This window comes from Aythya marila (assembly GCF_965140915.1).
Source record: "Aythya marila genome assembly, chromosome: 4".
NCBI classification, from domain to species: domain Eukaryota; kingdom Metazoa; phylum Chordata; class Aves; order Anseriformes; family Anatidae; genus Aythya; species Aythya marila.
Window position 1 is genome coordinate 73,269,079 of NC_139045.1, and position 19,869 is coordinate 73,288,947.

Here is a 19,869-nt window from a genome sequence, read left to right on the forward strand (position 1 = left end):
TTTTTCATTTATGCAGATTGTATCAAGATAGGATATTTATTAAGCCTAGAATCTATTAAAAGCTAGATGTCTTCTAAAGTCACAGAATTGTTTGAAACAGATTTTTTTAAAAAGCAATGACAATAAAATCCAACAAAAAAAACTCTGTTTTTGTGAAGTTCTTCAGTAAATCGTATGATATTTACTAAGTTACAGTGGCACTAAATAAAATTTCAAGGACGAACAACATCATAAAAGTCTCACGAAAAGTAAAAATGACTTATGCAGTAATATGAAGCATAATTATAAATGTTAATAAAGGCTTTATGGATATCAAGTGGCCCACACACTCTCAGTGGACAAAAGTAGAACTTTAATGAATGCAGCATAAGGCACATTTTAATGACACAATTAGATTTTTGATAGTTCCATCCTGAATAAATGGAAATACAGAAACCCAACATAAGCTTCCCTGTTGGACTTTTGTAAAATTACATGCTAATTACACATATTCATATTCTGGCCAAATAAGCTTTTTTCAAAGTATTCATATGCTATGCTGATAAAAGTATCATCTCATATAAATACTTAGTGAACAGTGATAGTATCATATATGTGCCTAGCAGATCATATAACCTCAAAGAATGCTTCATATAGGCTTATAGCAACTGTTGACAAGGAAATCGGTGAAGATAATATTTTATACAGTACTGGGCAGTGTGATGGAGAAATAGGATATTTTTTTAAAAAAAAAGAATATATTATGACCAAATATATATCTTCTTAGTCTTTGAAGCCTTAGCTTTCCAATGAAAGACACACATTCGAAGAGCAGCTGACTTGCTGCAACTGAGTTGACTCATAAAGAGTATACATTACCTAACTATTTGCCAGCAGTCCAGTGGAAAAAAAAAAAAAAAAAGTAATTAAATTTGAAGTTGACTGCCAGTTATATAGAAAAAAACTGTTACGTGACTGGTTTTCCAATGAATGAACCAGATTTCTCTGAAGTCTTATAAAACTCAATATATAACCAGCTGATGAAATCAGACCCAACAGCCTGGTAACCAAAACCACTTTTTCTCTCAAACAGGAATTTCTGAACCAGAACATGCAACCTTGCTGATTCGTGCTCTTTTATATAATAAAAACACAGCAGCCCAAAAGCTGTGTCAGAGTGAAAAGTACTTCGGAACCAGATGTTACCATGGGAGCCTTAAGGAACGACTGACATACCTACTGTTAGCCAGCCCTACTAAGGGAAAAACAAGGAACTCCACAGAGCCTGGTATCAAAAAAAGGCACAAGAAATTCTGAGTTAAAATAAGCAGTAATTTTGTAAATGCACTGATTTTAAAAGAATCTAGATATTATATCAAGAAGGAGAGTGAAGAAGAAAAAAGGTAAGAAAATATCACAGGACGTATGTGATCACAGGACAACATCACAGGAAAACGATGTAATAACTATAAATTCTCTGGCCAAAGGACATATTTGAAGGAGTGGCCAGAAATGGTCTGGTCAAATAGGAGTAGTAAGACAATACTGCACAAAATTGCTATAAAAAGCTAAAACCTGAAATTAAACTAAAATCATCATCTCCAAAGTTCTATAACTGCTTCTTCTCACTACATTTCCACTCCATAAAGAATGAAAGCTTGTACATTTTCAGTAGTTTTCCTTCCAGATCAAAAATATTTAATTACATTTTCTCGACACGCAATTCATAAGTTTTATTGGTATTTTGGCACATAAAAATAGGCAATTGGGAAAAGTAAAAGATTGGAAGGGAGGCAAGAAGGACAAGGAGATGAGAGGACTATGTTACATTAACTTAAAGATCCATTGGCTTCCTTATGATGCATTGACATTTGCTATCAAGACCACTGGAAGCCACAAGGCATAGGTCTGCAGAAGCTATAGCAGATAATCATTTCAGGTCAAGGTTTCATCCTTCACAGCAGCTCTGAAGTTGCACCTGGTTCTAAACTGGCACAGAGAAATACTATCAGAATATTTTCACGTTTTTTGAAACGGTTTTGTGAGCCAAATGTTTCTTAAGAATTGAGATCTATGAAGAAAATACTAATATGAAAATGAAGGGATTTTGACTGTTGTCTGACTTTTCCTCAGCTTGTTCAAAATCCACACTGTGGCCATGACCACTGGCTATTCTAGTGCTCCCTCTCCCCCCCCCCCCCTTTTTTTTTTTTTTTTTTTTTATATATATCACTGCATCTTCTTGGGAACTCAGGCACAGTTACAGGGTTGGCTAATGACTCAATAAACACTTCACAATTGGATGTGACTGTGGTATGCACCGATTAAACAGTAACTCAACAACATACACGATTTTAGTACAAAAATAAAAGATAACAGCACCAGAGAACAGCACTCCTGATAGAAGTATGTGCTGCAGTCATTGAAGTCCTCAATCTCAAGTAGCCGAGGGACTATAGTGAGTAAGAAATTAACGGAGTTAATGGGTTAACAAGTTCATCTGAAGAGAGCATCAGCATGTACCTTCTTAGAGTGATTATTTTTAGATACACAAAACTAAAAAGTCCTCTTGACCATCACTCAAGGCCACGCATAGCAACTTTCACTTCGATTCCTCTCAAGAATAGCGATCCCATTTCTGTGATAGTTAAGTGCCAAATTATTGGCTACTTAATAGTACTTCTATGGGCACAAGCTCACAAAAACATAGCTACGGACGAGCAGATCTAGTCACAACTCTCCCTTTACAGTCTGTGGTGGCTTACATCTACTTGCCTAGAGGAAACAACACCAGCCTTGCTTCCCTGGCTTCCACAGGGGACTTGGTGGAACAGCTGTGGGATGCATCCCATTCCAAGGCCAACCTCATCCTCATTTCAAGGCCAAGCAGCATCAGCGATATCTGGGCTCCCCAGTACAAGAGAGATGTGGGCATACTGGAAAGATCCAGTGTAGTAGGGTCACCAAGATGATCAAAGGACTGGAGTACCTCTGCTGTGAGGAGAGGCCAGGAGAGCTTGGAGAACAGAAGAGGCTTGGGGGCTTGGGCAGGGGGAGGGGGGAGGCTTATCAATGTCTCTGAAAGCAGCTGAAGGGGGTTGGTGGAGATGCCAGAGCCAGGCTCTGCTCAGTGGTGCCCAGGGCCAGGCCCAGAGGCCGTGGGCCCAGCCTGGAGCCCCGGCAGCTCCCCCTGCCCCTCAGGCAGCACTGCTGGGCCAGGCAGGTGCCGGAGCCCTGGCACAGGCTGCCCAGAGCTTGGGGGGCTCCTTTTGGGGGAGCTGCAGCAGCCTCCGGGACACAATTTTAGAATTTCTATGCTAGCAAAGTATATATAAAAATACACCACTCTAACTGGTTGGGTTATAAAAATATAGCATTCTAACTGGTTGGGTATAAACTAAACGAGCTTCTTACAAACTGATACTCCGGGCTTTCTATCTCAGTTCCATGAGAGACGTGAAATAAATGATCTATGGACATTTACCGTTCTTGCTGGCTCATCCAGCATAAAAGACTATTTGCTGGGTTGTAAAAACAAAACAACTACACAACTACAAAAGCAAGAAACAAAACAAAAGAGGAAAAGAAAAAAAAAAAAAAAAAAAAAAGCAAAATCCTTCCCATTAATTGAGGATACTCTTAAGTCTAAAGAGAAAACTGCAGGGCCAATCACTTGAACAGAGGACATGATTGTATATCTTGATTATACCAATTTTACTCTTCAATGAAAAAGGCCGAGAAGTGTGAAGAACACATGCTGTACTAAGCTCTCTTTAAAGATGTATAAAATATTATACAATGACTACTATACTGAGCTCAAAATTTCAGTCTTCAGTTTCAAAGTGCTTAGTAACTTTTGTTCAGTAAATTAAAACACCCACAAAAATCCAGAATGAGGAGTGCAGCAGTAATTTCCACTCCTCTTGCAGTTTTTCTGCAAGAAATAAATTTTTCACAGGAGACTAAAGACCAGAAAGATCACAACTTTTTTTTTTTTAGTGTCACAGACAACCCCCCCAAACCTTTTTCTTTAACAACAAACTCCTGCTACATTGTACCTAATGTTCAAAACAAACTAAAATTGAATTAAAAATGCATTCACAACATGCCTTTTGAGAGAAAAAGAAATAGTGAGCTGTGTCAGTCCATTCTGTATACTATAATACCTACCAAAAAAGTTGACAGACAATAATGACAGGTACATCTTTGATTACTCTGTCCCAAGACTTTATAATATTTGTATAATAGGGTATAACAAAAAGTACGTGGCCTGTCATGTTAGCAGGTACACACACCTCAAAGCCACGTCTGGCCTTTTCAGTTTCAAGTAATGATCAGAAAAATGATGCCTGAGGAATGATGATAAAGTACAGTAGATAAAGTGCCAAGGCTCTTAAGTTTTTCTTTGATTTAGAACAGGAGGTCAACTTTTCACCCTCCGTGATACATCACTGCAGCTTTCTACCTGACTTTACTGCAAGCAATGAACTCTAGAAAACCTGAAAGGTAACTGAGCCAGGAACACATGAGAGACCCTAACAGACAAAGAGACTGAAAGCCTCTAGTAATCAGACACCAAGCAATAAATGATGGCCTAGAAAGTAATATTACCAACTCATTTTTAGCTGTCAAGATAAGCTAGCAAGGAAGGAGAAAGTTCTCTTTCTAGACCGGTCTACCACGTGAAGAAGAAGCAGCCAGCTGCAGGTCAGAGCCTCAAATAACTTGTTTTGTGTCCAAATTTGCACACAATTAAATTATCAGTCCTAAATTCTTGATATTAGTGATAGTGCCATTAAGCATATGCTCTGGATGAGGATGGCATGGCCATAAATTTCCATTCATTTCTGGTTAATAACCCTGACACATCTTGAACAAGCAAGCTAGAACTCTAAATTCAGAGTCTCCAAATTTATTTGACAGGGAGTTTATTTTTCACATAAGTTGCTCACAAAAAAAACTTTATTTTACCAGGCATTGATCATTATAAAATGAACTAACTGATCATAATTGGTACTACAACAATAATATAGCTGCATCTTTTCCGTTACTCTAACAAACACTTCCATTATGTCAGGCAAGAACTTCTCAAATAAAGCACATTTCCTTTTCTAGAAAGGATTAAAAACAAACAAAATAAAACACTACAACAAGCTTTTAAATTCATCACATACACATAACAAACAATATCATATTGCACGTACATGAAAGCACAGAGCCTCTCAGTTTCAAAAGAAATACTTCATGGAAGTATACAAAGAGATCGTGTAGTAAAATATATGAAGAAATCAGATTTGAAAAATGTGTACTGAGTGGAAGACAGGGAAAAAAATGTGTGTGCATGTTGATCCTCGAGCATGTATTTTGCTTAATGCTTTTTGAGCTAATTCCTTTTTCAGAGAAGTGAAAAAATATCTGGCAATAGCTCAGGAAAATGTAACTGAATATCTCTTCCCTTCAAAAATGAATAGGTGTACCTTAGCTGCCACTGTTTTGTACTTGTATTAGTATAACCTTACAGAATAATATATGGTTAATTAAAATATTTCAAGCAAAGTAATAAAAGCTTAATCGTTCTACACTACCAAGTGTAGATATGTGTAATTTGCTGGGAAAAATTGAATAGGTTAATACGTATCCCCTGGAAACAACATTCTGAAACTATTCAGTATGCTAGATTCATTATGCTTCTATATGAACACCTTCTAATAAAAGAAGTTACCATTAGCATAAGCAGATACAATACAATTTCATTACTATAGAGCAACATGAAATGAATAAAGAAAATTAATTCCTGTTGCAAATCTCATTTCCCTAAAATCCTTCTTTGAAAACTGTCAGTTTAACCATTTGTACAAGCAGATAAGGTTTGAGAACAAGGAAAGCAAAAAATGAGCATGCAACTTAGTAAAAGGTCTACTCCCATGGTTAAATGCAACAAAATTGCTGGTGTGTCTAATAAAATGATGTTCACAAAACACAGGCTTAGCTTGCAATATGAAAGGTTGGTATATCGGTATGTACCATACTCATGTTATACTGCTTTGTATGCTCTACTCAGCATTGGTGAGGCCACGCCTGAAGTACTGTGTCCAGCTGTGGGCTGCTCAATACCAGATCCATACTAGATCAACATCTGCCTTCAAACTACTTCAGGGCCTGGGGCACCTCTGCTGTGAGGAGAGGCCGAGAGAGCTGGGGCTGCTGGGCCTGGGGACGAGGAAGGCAGGGGGATCCCGTCCGTGTCCGCCAAGCCCTGCAGGGAGGCGTGGAGAGGATGGAGCCAGGCTCTGCTCAGAGGTGCCCAGGGCCAGGCCCAGAGGCCCTGGGCCCATCCTCGATGGGTGCTGGGCACCCTCCTTGAGCAGGGGCTTGGACCAGGTGGCCTCCAGACGTGCCTTCCAGCCTCAGCCTTGCTGTGGTTCTGGGAGCGCAATCCGACGAGTTATGCTTGCAGTAACTTGGGAGGAATTACTTCTGGTTTATTCTCTTCCACACTAACAGGTTCCTAAGCTAAAAATTAAGCTACCGTTCTGGGTTTAAAAGGGTATGTATAAGCAATTCCATCTATTTTCATCTTTAAAACTTATTTCTAAACAAGAAAATATCCACATAAAAGAAGGCAAGTAGCTAATTTATGATTATGCCTTTTTTGCTAAATACCCTTTAATTTATGAGCTATCAGCCAGTAATGAAAATTAGAGCAACTAGTCCTTTGCTTTACATTGATCCAATACACTAAACGAGAATGAAAATTCTTATACTAACGTCTTTTAGAATTAAAAAAATATACATGAACATATCTACAGAAAATTTCTATTCCACAGAACATTATTTATTTTATATTCTTCAAACATCATATCACAATATTGAATGCATCTGTGTTCAATTGGCTAAGCATATGCTAGCTATGCTTAATAACTTGTTATACAATAATAAACTGAGAAGTCTCATCAATGACTACTGAATGACTCTAGTAGTACACACAAAAATTTAAATAAAAGAAAAACATCAATACATCAAGGGGGAAAATATCAATCAGCCATTGACAAAGACAATTGCTCACAAGTAGAGGGGGATATTTCCCCAAAACATAAGCATTTGATGCCCAGATGCAAAATATTCAAGAACTACCTATGAGGTTGTCAGAAAAGATGCTAAAATCAATTTACCAAACAGGAAACTAAACACTGTAATTTTGGCCATATGATTAAAACAAAATGGCAATTCATATCTGAATTTCTCTAACTGAAAAGCAATGACTTGTTAAAAAATACCCAAAATGCTCAGGTCTCTCTAGTTACATACTATCACATTTTACAAAAAATTTGAAGATTACTAAAAAATAAATAAAAATGCATATAAAGGTACACACCCCATGGAATCGATATTCTAAATCGATTAACACAGGAAAGAAAACAAATTATCCACATATCCATGCCCTGAATTCTTTCGACTTCAAATATATCAGCCAATCTTCAGATATGTGTATTGAAGGACTATGGAAAAAAATTAGCATTGCTTTCCAGAACATGGATCTCATATAATTAGGTTAATTAACACTTCAAAGCAAAATCTTGTAATTAGCATATTCTTTTTGCAATCATGCTTATTTTGTACCCTTTCTAACTCTTATAGATTGATGATGACATCCAGCAAATTAAGTTACTGAAAAATAAGAAAGTGAAAAAAGATTTTTACATCATTGTCAAGAGTGAAGCTAAAATGGATTACAAGAACTTAATATCGAAATCTCTTCCAAAGACTACGGAAGTCATTAGAAGTATACATATTTAATCACATAAGTTTTGTATCAATTTTCTCTTTTTCTTGGCAAAGCTGATCTATGAAAGCAAATAAGCAATCCTGCTCCTACTTTCTCCCTTCTTCATAAAGTGAGAAGGCCCATTACTGCACATACTTCTAGTTCTTCCAGTCATTCTTTTCTCAGTTTTAAACTTCCGGTAGACTTAAAGCATTTCATCCAAATAAAATGCTCAGGTTTTAATCAAATAATTCCAGTAGCACTCAGTTCCCCGCCATTCTAATAAAAATATTCCAGTGGGTGTTATTTATAGTTTACACTTATTTCTACTTTCAGCTTCCATCCAGGGCATTTTGTCAATTAAAAACCCTACAATATGAGAAAACATTTTGGGCTTTTTTTTTCTTCCCCCATACAGATACTGGTTGAGATCAAAATACCTCTTAGCTTACTACAGCTTACTCACATAAGTACTTACTCTAGAATTATTACTGAATATCATTTTCATGTTGGAACATTTTAATTTCAGGGTGTGAATACCATATTTGAATTTATTTTAAATTAGTTCTAGAATATCATTTATTCTGTGGATGCTACAAGAAATAGTCTTAAAATCTACACTGCAAGTTAATTTAAGACAATTTTTCTTTATTGATAAGCCTGCATAGGAATGAAATACATCCAAAGTCTTCAGTATGCCATTAAAAAACAAAACTTGAGCCATTCACCTAATCTTCCCTGATCCATATCCAATTTGTCAACATCACTTTTGAGAATGGGAAATCCTTCCAATAATAATCTCATTAATGCAATGCTCTAACAATAATACTGTCTCGCTAAATTTACTTCATACCCACCAGCTGATCCATTTACGGATCACATTGTCTTTCGCCACTGTGAGCTCACACAGTGATTCAGTTGGATATCGTAACAGCTATTTTGAAGCTGCTGAGTAAGAAACCATGCCAACTCACTGCTCATACAGTATGTAGGCCTGGCAGTAGTTATTTGTATTGCATCTGATTCTCATTTGGTGATGTTAAAAACATTTATTTCAAGTTAACCCCCTGCTAAAGCACTCAAAGTTGCATTTTTCAACTACACTAAACATAAAAGTATTATGGTTCAGAAAGTTGTTATATCAGCAATTATATCCACTGCAATAATTTAAGGTGTTTTATTTTCATCACTGAAAAAGCTCTTATGTCAAATACTTCTATTAAGCATAAGTTCATAGTACCAACAAGGTTTTGCTTATCAGACAAAATCAAAGTCTATTACTGGTTTTGTAACAAGGCCATATATCCATTGAACAATTCAAATGGCTATAACTATGTGTTCATCTTTTAAAGCATAAGTGGATCTAGATCTCCTGCTTTAATTAGTATTTTTGACATGAAAGAAAGAGAACAATTTGCTAATATATTTGTAACTATCCTTTTTTATACTTCGAAAACTTTTGGAAGTGACATGTTATTCATACGATATTTTGGAAAAAAAAAAAATCTGCAAACTAAGAAGAATCTACAAAAAATGCAACAGAAGCCATTTTCCCCTCAAAACTTTAGATATTCCCTTTCTATAGCGATGACCTTACATAAATCAGAAGAATTGTTAAGAACCAGCTGAGTTGGATTTTTGAGAACAGAAAAAGGCTCAGCTCTGTTAAAGTGCATATTGCTATGTCTTCAAGGACACAAGTAAAAAAAAGGTATCTGTACTGGGTCTGGCTGGAATGTTAACTTTCCCGGCAGCAGTCCATACAGTGCCGTACTCTGCAAAACCACCACAGTATCACAAAAATTATTCAGAATACTTTTTGCTCTTTGCTTAGAATTTGGAAATTCCTGGAAGAAACGTCACTTTCTGAAAACTCTTCAACTCTTTCACTTACAAGAAAAGCATGTGCAGGAAAACCATATTGTTAGGAAAAAAAAAAAAAAAAGACAAGAAGACAAGTTTCGGAGCTCTGCACTGTTTCAAGAGTCAGGATGAAGGCATTATCAAGGACTCTCCCAGCTTTTAGCTATCCAATTGCTTGCACTAGCCCTTCCCTGCTGAATGCACTTATAGGAAAGATCTGTCCAAATCCCCCTCTCCCATCATCTGCCCCACTTCTGTACATTCATTCCTGCACTGGAGCAGCAACTGGTAATACTCTGGTAATACTGACAAAACTTCTCAGTGTTAATTCTGGCTTAATATTCAGCTATGTGCCTGTTCTTGTGTTTTGTTGTCATTGTTTGTTTCTATATCATATTTATTTCCAGTCAAGACAAAGAGGCCCTCCCCAGCTTTCGTGCAGCCCCCTTTAGGTACGGGCAGTACACAGGGAGGCTTCCCTGGGGCTTTCTCTTCCCCAGGCTGAACAACCCCAAGTCCCTCAGCCTGTCTTCATAGGAGAGGTGCTCCAGCCTTTTGACCATCCTCATGGCCTCCTCTGGACTCACTCCAACAGGTCCACGTCCTTCTTGTGCTGGGGGCCCCAGTGCTGAACAAAGTAGTCCTGGTGGTATTCTTCACAAAAACAGCTGGTATCGCTGCTAGCCAAGCAATGAGGTTTGTGGAGGGGACGTTAATTAATGATTTTTTTTCTACATAAAGCTGTGTTTGTACAAATTCTTGTGGGCAGATGCATGTTTATTTCCATGTCTCTTTTCTTTGTTTGGCTTTAGTCACAGCTCTGACCCCAGAAGAGTCCATCTCTAAGAATATAAATGAGTCTCAATTTGAGAGAAGAGATCAACTCTGTAGGCATGAAAGAGCACCCATCTTCTGTTCATACAACAGATAAAGCTATGACATGACCTATTGCATCAAGTCAGATGTGATTTATTTATTCACGGCGGTAGCAGAGACATCCAGCATATTCCTTCTCAGAACTTATTCACTGCACATGGATATATTTATGCCATACTGGGACACTGCAAACCTGTTTCAGAAGGTTACAGCTCAGAGTGAAGAGTCAAAGCAGTAAATGCTTTTTTAAATTAAACTGTGATGAAAACAGTTTCATCCATACCACATGAAGCCAAGGACACTTTGTGCCCCTCTGGTAACCCTGACCACTAAGAATTTGTTAAGGTTGACCAAAGTCAAAACATTTCTCAATGGATGAAAACTCTAGCATTTATGAATACAAAGCTATACAGTAGACCCATTTAGTTGTAAGGTTTTCCGGTTACAATTTGGGGCAAATCTATCATAGTGCCAGCAAAACTTACATCTCCAGCATTAATTTTTTCTCACCATCTCTCCACATTGGCTTGTGTGGTGGAAGGGAAGTAGACAATATTTTTAATTACTCTGGGTTTTGGCACCATTTTGTCATAAAAATGGAATATGGGCGCAGTGGGCAAGACCTAAAGCCCCCTGAGTTTCCATTCTTCCTCCAGAAAATGCTAAGCTACATATGCATAAGCTCAGAGGTACAGACGCGTACATAAATACCTTTAAACAGCGAATAAAATCACAGGAAGGCAAATATAGACTGACAAGGTCCTGACCTTGCAGGACACCACATACTATAAATAGCCCAAGGTTTTCCAGTCATGGAGAACAAAAATAGAAATGATAAAATTGAGTTAAATAATCTCTCAGCAAGCACAAAAAGTCTCTGTACCGAGAAGATCCCAAGTAGAGTTTACAGAGAGGCACAGATGTTAGTAAATCTTATGGCAAAGAAGAAACTGTCAAGGCCAGACTGCAGCAGACATTTCTTGAAGGATTTTACAGATTAAAGAGCACCCTGAGCTAAATAAGCACCTGCTAATTTTGAGTTCAGAGAGCATTTTAAGCAATAAATAGAGCAACACTGGAGAAAGCAAGGTGGATGATGTGCCTTCTCAACCAAGAAATCCTTCATAAATGAGATGTAAGGTTTAGTTTCAGTTAGAAATGAAAAATCCCACATTCATTTTCTGATGGGATGCAGCATGGGCTCCCTGACACTAATGGCTATTGCCTAATGAGCCCCCGCCAGACAAGACTGATGCACAGTCCAACCTCCCGCACTGCCACAAAGGCCACAGATCCGAGTGTTTAAATGAAAAATAACTTTGCAATTGGGAAAATAGTCGTGCTCAAATAGAAAATAACAATTTGGACCTTATAATGTTACTAAATTGAGCTCAAATGATCAAAAATGAGCCTTTATAATTCATTTTCCTTTAGGCCTGTCCTGAAGACAGCTTCAGCCGAATCTAGCTATCAAATAGAGAAATTGCACAAAAATTCTGCACACTTACTAACACAAGTGGGACGTGTGCATCAGACATACAGTACTCCATCATCTGTAACCATTTTCCTGAAAATTGTTTTAAACATGCATACACGTTCACAAAACCTCCAAAAGGAAGCCTGTGTTTGCATGTGTGCATGTGCAGTGTTGTGGTTCAGATGCAGCTCCCAGACAATAGCAATCAATAATTTCCCGTGGAGATTAATTAGTCCACCGGATTTGCAGATCAAATGTGATAATGGCTCACCAAATACAAATAATCTCTGAATAACTGGAAAGGTTGAGTATATAAATATATTTCTCAAGGCTATACAGAAATCAGTTCATTTTCAAAATATACTGCACAAGGGATTAGACTAGGCACAAACTCTTTGATGAGAAATCAAGTATAACATCAGCAATAATTATTACAATTTTCTAAATGTCTCACTAATTAAAACTATTTGGAATTTTATATAATTATATGTTTATTTTATATGTAGGTTACTACATTTTATTGAATGATACTATAGACAAGAAAAAATGCAAAACCATTAAATCAATGGCATCTGTCTGCCTTGCAAAATATTATTGTTTCATTCTAAGCTACTATAACAGGACTCAGAGTTGGAACACTTACTATTATTTGTGTTATTTTTACAATTCTGAACTTATGCATGATATTCCAAAAATGAATATTCTGGAAAGCGCAACTGCTGCATGGCTCTGATAGTAAAGGTACATTTGTAGAACAGCCAGACTGCTATTTAAAATACCTATGACAAACTACCAAATAGAAAGTAGAAAATGTTCTAATTTAACACTAGAAAATTGATATTTCATCAACAAAGCATAAGCATACCTGATCTTCAAAAATTATACATAACTCTTTTTTCATTTATATGTTTGCATGTGAGTACTTTTGTTGGTTTTTTTTTTGAAAAAGACTAAAACAATTGTGTTCATGATTTATATAATCTCTTTCATTCTCATGAAAAGTCACATTTGTATTTAATTAAAATGGAAAATCACCAAAACCAAAAACTATCCTGAGTCATTATCGGCAATCTCAACCACAAACATCTCAATCACAAACACTACCTTCCAGCTACACATAAAATATCAGGTAAGGGCATTTAATTCCTTTGTAAAAAATTAATTCTTTTTTCTTCTGAAAATCACTCACAGTCTGACAAACTTGTCATTCATTTTGGTTACAAGCATGAAGGTGAGAGAATAAGAGGCACTAATTCTTAAGGACATATTTTAGTTACAGGTTTCATTCTATAATTTTCATAGAATTAAAAATTTTAAGATTTATAATAAATAATGTCAACATTTATAAACTCACAAAACATTTATTTTTTTCCACAAAATCTCAGTAACAGCAACATGAAAAAGACATATGGCAGATACAAGCACGTATCTGTTACACTTTAAATATGACAACAAGCACTGGGCAAATGGATGCTTCAGTAACTTCCAATACACTTAGACCTCTGACAGCCAAAGAAAGTTTTAATTAGTTTGCCAGTTCAGGGCTGCCTAGAATAAATGCAATTCTGTCATTTCTAATGCGTTCTCATGATCAGTTAATGGATTTTTTTGCCTCCAGCTCAGACAACCTTCCTGTCTTATAATTTCTTCTAAATCAATTCATAGGTTATCCATATTTTCTCATCTGGAACACTAATGAGCTTGTCTAAAATTCAAGTTTTAATGTGCCACTCTCCCGACTCACTTCCATGTTCTTTTTCAAATCCACATCACATTTCCGTATTACTCCACAGAATTTCAACAGAAATCACTGGATCCTCCACCATGAGAAAATCTCATTTCTGATAAACGTTACTCATTTATGAGCCTATATATACCCTGAGTTCAGAACCTAAATCCTACACACACACACCAGATAGACACAAAAGGCTTGATCAGTATTTTTGAAGCCTAAAGCCTAGTGTATAACTGTTTTGTTTTTTGTTTTTTTGTTTTTGTTTGTTTGTTTGTTTGTTTGTTTGTTTTTCCAAGCACTCTTCAAAATCATACACAGCCTGGATAGCACAAGGATCTTCTACAATATTCAAGTGTGATGCCAAAACAAAGCATGGATTTGTCTTGACAGTGCTAAAAATCACAACATCCAACTAATTTTGGCTGTAAAGGAGCACAGGATGTCATCTAGTAGGGCTACCTTCAAAGTCAGACCAGATTGCTCAGGAACTTGTGCAGTCTGTGGCCATTGAATCTCTCTTCTATCAGTGACCTATTGTTAATTAATTGTGAAATAACATCTGTAAGATCTCCGTGTTAAGCAGCTCTTATCAATCTACATTGGACTTCTGAGTTTAAATTGAACAGAGATTAAATAACTTATTTGTTTTTAAAAAGAAACTTTCAAAGTAGATTTTCTTTTTAGGAAATGGTTTTAAATTTTCTAAGGAGATTGAAACATGCTTGCACATGCAATGTGGGCTCAGTTCTTGTGGAGTTTATCACGGCATAGGCAGATTGCAATCCAAGCCCAAACTGAGATAAACAAGATACTATTCTTGACTTGACCAGACTGTTTATGTAGCTTTAAGAAAGGAAAAGCTTTCAAGCTGGGATGATTGTTAACTTTTGTTAATTATCTGAGAAAAACAAAGAACAGATGAATAACTTAAGCTAAAAATGCAACAGATAAACATACTCTGAAGGTAGCATATTTCTCCTCACTCAAAATTTTCATGGTTATGTTTGTGTGGCTCACAAAACATGCTTTAGTCAAACAAACTTTATTAGATTCAAACTAGAGGAAAATAGTTAGAACTACTTATTTCTCTAGAACGAGAAATAAATCACATGTTCAGAAAGTTCTTTTTTATATGTTCATACTATATAGAGGCCTATGACATGAAGAAATCAGAATGGAAGTATGCATAAACTGTGAATAAAACTGCAGACATTGCTTTAGCCCCCCTGGACTGCATTTTGTTTCTTCTAGTCTTCTTGACATACTGCTGAAATAGTAAATAAATGCAAATGTAAAAATATACAAACGTAAGGATCTTGGAAACAGTTTTCAGCAATGAAGAAATTCACATCATGTAGTTCAACTTGTAATTGCTGTATTTACGTTGCTGAGGACCAACATCAAACAAAATCTAGCTAAACCTTAACTTAACTTCAGGAACTATGAAATTACGATAGTGCTTTCATTTCTGAGCTGATAGATTATTTTCTCTCTTCTGTGCACATTGTTGAAAAATAAAACAAAATGAAAGGAAAACAGGAAAATCACTCTCAGAATACTCAGTAATTTACTCTTTTCACAACTGACCATGATGCCACAGCAGCCTCACTTCTCTTGCCAGCCGGTGGACCAGAATAACATAGAGCTCATAACATAATTTTCATTTCATATTGCAATGTCTTCTGGATTTTAGCCTGTCCTCCATATCAACAATTGTAAAGGTTTATAATGATAGCTAATAATCACTTTATCAACAGATCGATGTACGTTTCACATCATTTATTTGTCTTTGAATCTGTAAAGTTTTGTGCAGTGTCACAGACATTCCCAGAGTTATCTGTAGAAATTTTTTTTTTTTTTTTTTTTTTTTCTCCAAAACAAAGAAAGAAGACTAGGTGTAACTTCTTTGGGAATTGACTGCTTTTAAAGAGTGTGGGAACCATACACAGACATCAGTTTTAGAGAAATAAAGAAGTAGGGATTTATATTTGATATCTGTTTTATTCTGAAAACAAACCATCTCAAAGTCTGGTCTCATGCTCAAAACAAGGCCTACATTTCTACCCGTCAAGATCCATAATGTCTACAAGAAAATTGTTAGTAACAGGTGGTTAGGCAGATGGCGTTGGCTGGCATTCTTCATTTTTAATATGATTAGCATTATTATAAGGAAAATGATTTATGTATTTTAAATAAAGGGGCTACCCATATTAAAGCTTACTATGGTGGTTATGTAACTAGCTGGCTATTTCTAATAGCACCTCAGGAAAAGAAAGGCACCAGGTCACAGTTTCAGCAAGTTTCACCCTGCTGATGACTGAAGCTTGATGTCTACTGCCATATTTCTCCAGACCACATCACTCCTGCTCATGCATTCACAGCACATTTAACTCTATACAGACACAAGAAACTTGATAGGCATAGATGCACAAAGATGTTCTTTGACTATGTAAAAACTGATCTCTCTGGTTAAAAGATAGATACCACTAATATATACATTATAAACATCACCTACTATCGCTTTTGTCGTACCATTTTTAGTCCATTTAGGAATGACTGGGCATGTTTCCTTAATTTGGTTAGTTGGTTTTGCTGAACCTGTCTCCCAACACAACACACCAAGGGCATATGCTCAGTCAGATCCCTATCTTAAATCGACTGCTTCATAAATTTCTAATCTGTTTTTGAAAGACAAGCATAGCTAAACAGTTGTTGCTACTGTATTCCCACTCATATTTTCAGACTATTAATTATTTAGAACAAGAACTTCTGAACACATTTCAACAGAGTTTTCCACTAGAGGTCACGAACAAAAGCTATTTAAAATTTTACTATTTACAATTATTAAGATAATTACATATAATGAGTAAATATAGCATCATGCTAAAAGAAGAAGTAAAACAAATAGAAGTTACTTACTTGAGTAACAAGTGGCTCCAGTAGCCTCTCTACTGTGAGAGTCCTGATTTCCAAACTTTTCGGGTCCCATTTCAAAATGATAGGTGACGTTGCAGAAGTCATACTCCCTAGAAGATACAAAATGACACAAAATGAACACATATTAATACTATAAAGTCCAAATACTGTATACATTTTAGGGAGCAGCACACGTTGTTCCCGTATACATATAATACTTCTCCATAATATTGCTACTGTCCCTCTGCTCCTGAGAACACTCAAGCATACCACTGCCACATCCACCAAGTGCTTAAAAGCCTGTGTTCAGAAAATTCTTCTCTCCTATACCCTTAAGATACCCTATCATGCTGCATACATCCTGTATTGAATGTACTTGGTATGGATTGGATGGCCCTTGGAATTTTGGGAAGAAGCCACAGTGGAGCAAGTGCAGCCCGTGCAGGTTTACCCCAAAAGGACTGCACCCATGGAGAAGACCCACACTGGAGGTGGGGAGAAGTGTGAGGAAAGTGAAGCACTGAACATCTCAGACAAACATTACGGACTGACAACAACCCCTATTCCCCACCTCCTTGTGCCTCTCAAGGGGAAAATGGGGGAAGAAGAAAGAGTAGTGAAAGAGTAAGTTAAGCCAGGGGAAAAGGGAGTAGGGAAAAAAAAAAAAAAAGTTTTTGCCTTTGTTTCTCAGCATGCAAATCTATTTAAATTAGCAATAAACTGAATTATTTTTTTTCCAAGTCAAGTTTTGCCAAGGATGGTAACTGGTGAGCGATCTCTGCTTTATCCCCACCCACGAGCTTTCCATCTTATTTTCTCCTGCTAAGGAGACAAGTGAGAGAGTGGCAGTGGGTGTCTGACAGCCAGCCAAGGTCAACCCTCCTTGCATGGAATACAAGTAATTCAATGAGCCTGTGCCGCTTTCTGAATAAAAATTCCCCTTAGTAGTTATGATTTCTTAATTTTGCACCAAGAAGAACAGTATTTGCTCAAAAACAAAAAGGATTTTCTAGATCATCTTAGGCTTAAAAGTTTAAACAAGGCCTAAAACAAAGACAGCAGTCATTTTATTTGCCATTTTGGCTTTTCATTAAATTTTCAAGACAGTTGTCTTCATTTTTAAATTCCAGCGACAGAAAAATCCAGCCATCAGGTTGCAGGACACATACAGTCCACCTCAGAGAACTGGCAATTTGCACTGAAAGTGATAAACTATTCAGTGAAGAGCAATGTCACATGTAAACTAGTTTGTCTATTGAAAAACACTGAAAGAACACTGACCCTGAGAAATCCAATCACATAAATGTTAATTTAAAATAATTCGGGTTTAAATATTTCCTTTATTTTAATCATATAATAACTAATTAATTGAAAAGAAAAACTAGAAATCCCATGTAATTGGAACACTATAAGAATAACATACTAAAAGTAGGGAAAGACAAAATAACATATTATACATTGAGATGCAGATTAAGGCCTCTGTATATAATATCCCAAGTGTTAAAAATTGTTTTCTTCAGAAAACTTACTATGTTTAGCTGACAAATTAATTCCAGTAATACAAAACAACAAAGAACTGAGTGAATAAAATCAAGACTATAACTACCTTTTCTTGAGTAACAATCTAATTTATAAAGCTTAGTTCAATAAGGTACACATTCAGTACTTATAAATATCATCCAGAATATACAACATAGGTTCCACTACTTTTGTAAAGAGAATGTCTTTGACTAATTACTATCACTCAAAATTAACAGACTGGTAAGTCTATGCAAAATTCATTCACAGTCTGTGAAAGATTTTCACTGCGCAACTGGCAGACAACTTGCAATACTTGCTCAAAAAGAGAGGCATAACAGAACTCTCTAATCAGTGTATTTATAAATCACATATAAATACAGGCCTCAGTCTCCTCCCACCTGCAAATATTTAGTAGTAGAATTATCTGATAATATCTAGTGTATGCTAAAATTACTATTATTCAGCTTCTACTCTTATGCAAAAAATCATTAGGCTTCATGCTTTACAGCACTGAAAGCACCCATGTGTGTCATTAAATAAAAGTATGAGACAGCTTCTAGTTGCTGTAAACATGGTTAATGTGGGAGCTATTCTCATTTTTCCAACAATGTTTAATCATCTTTCAGAACCTGCAAGTCTGCCTATAAAAGGATGGTTGCTACTCCAGTTGGCCTCTGCATTCACAGAACAAGTTATAGGTAGGCAATGATGATAGTCAGTAATTTATCAGTTACGATACCTGTAAATGTGTGAAATACAGCTTAGTTCTTTCTAGTAAGTGTGCTTTTCCTTACTATTAACATGGGTTCTGAAACACATACTTATTATAATGCAATACCTAATTAAAAGCTGTAAGATAGTCCAAAGCCTACAAAAGCAAACTAATTTCAGTGGATGGCAATCATACAGGTGACAAAAAAGATGCAAACTGGATGACCAGTTTTTTCAATTGGAATACTGCCTCAGTTTCAACCTTTACTAAGAAATAGGAAAAAAATCTTTCAAAACTCTGTATGAAAGGGCAAGCAATGCTTTCAACTATAAAAGATGTATACAAGATAAAAACTCATTAAGAGCCTCTAAGAGGTTTTTTCATTTCAAATCTGCTCCCAAAGCAAACAAGTGAAATAAAAAAGTCAAATCAGTGCATTTTCCCCAACATTTCTCCAACTGTTGTCACAATAAAAATTTTGAATAACAAAAGAATGAAAAGCAGTTTCATGCCCAAGCATATATGAACAAATGAAATATTTCTTCCTCACCATTTCTACAACAATCTTCCTAGACTGAACAGGTGAACTAGAACTGCTCAGTTGGATAAAGGAAAGGATGATGACAATATCTTATTTCTACTTTGACCAAATATCCCCCAAACCATTAGCTTTAAGTGCTTCACTGAAAACATAAATCACTCATAGCTTATACCTTGCAGTACCTACGAGGAAGATATCCTGTGTTATCAGGATAATGGCATCACATAACATTTTTCATACAAACATAAAAGTTTATTATGACAGATGAAAGAAAACAGAAGGAGATGTAAGGAAAAGAGATCCCCTGTTACTGTCTAGGCTAGAATGATATCCGCTATTTTCTTAGGTAACTTAATTTTTTTGCTTCTCTCTAAAGTTTTCAATTTATTGTCATTTTTTAAAAATGCTCAGCAACACACTTAGACAACCATCTACTCATTTTTCAAAATGTGAAACTAGGTTTCTCCACTGAGTTCCAACCCCT

The 19,869-nt window shown here is 36.2% G+C and overlaps 1 protein-coding gene across 2 annotated transcripts in view; it reads right to left on the reverse strand.

Moving 5' to 3' along the window:
- Positions 1-19,869, reverse strand: part of CTNNA2 (catenin alpha 2) — a 474,395-nt gene that overhangs the window by 402,416 nt on the left and 52,110 nt on the right. For both annotated transcript variants that reach the window (XM_082760174.1, XM_082760175.1), the window contains exon 2: positions 16,615-16,721. In XM_082760174.1, the coding sequence (XP_082616300.1) occupies positions 16,615-16,716 (102 nt within the window). In that variant the 5' untranslated portion in view covers positions 16,717-16,721. The remainder of the gene's footprint in view (positions 1-16,614; positions 16,722-19,869) is intronic.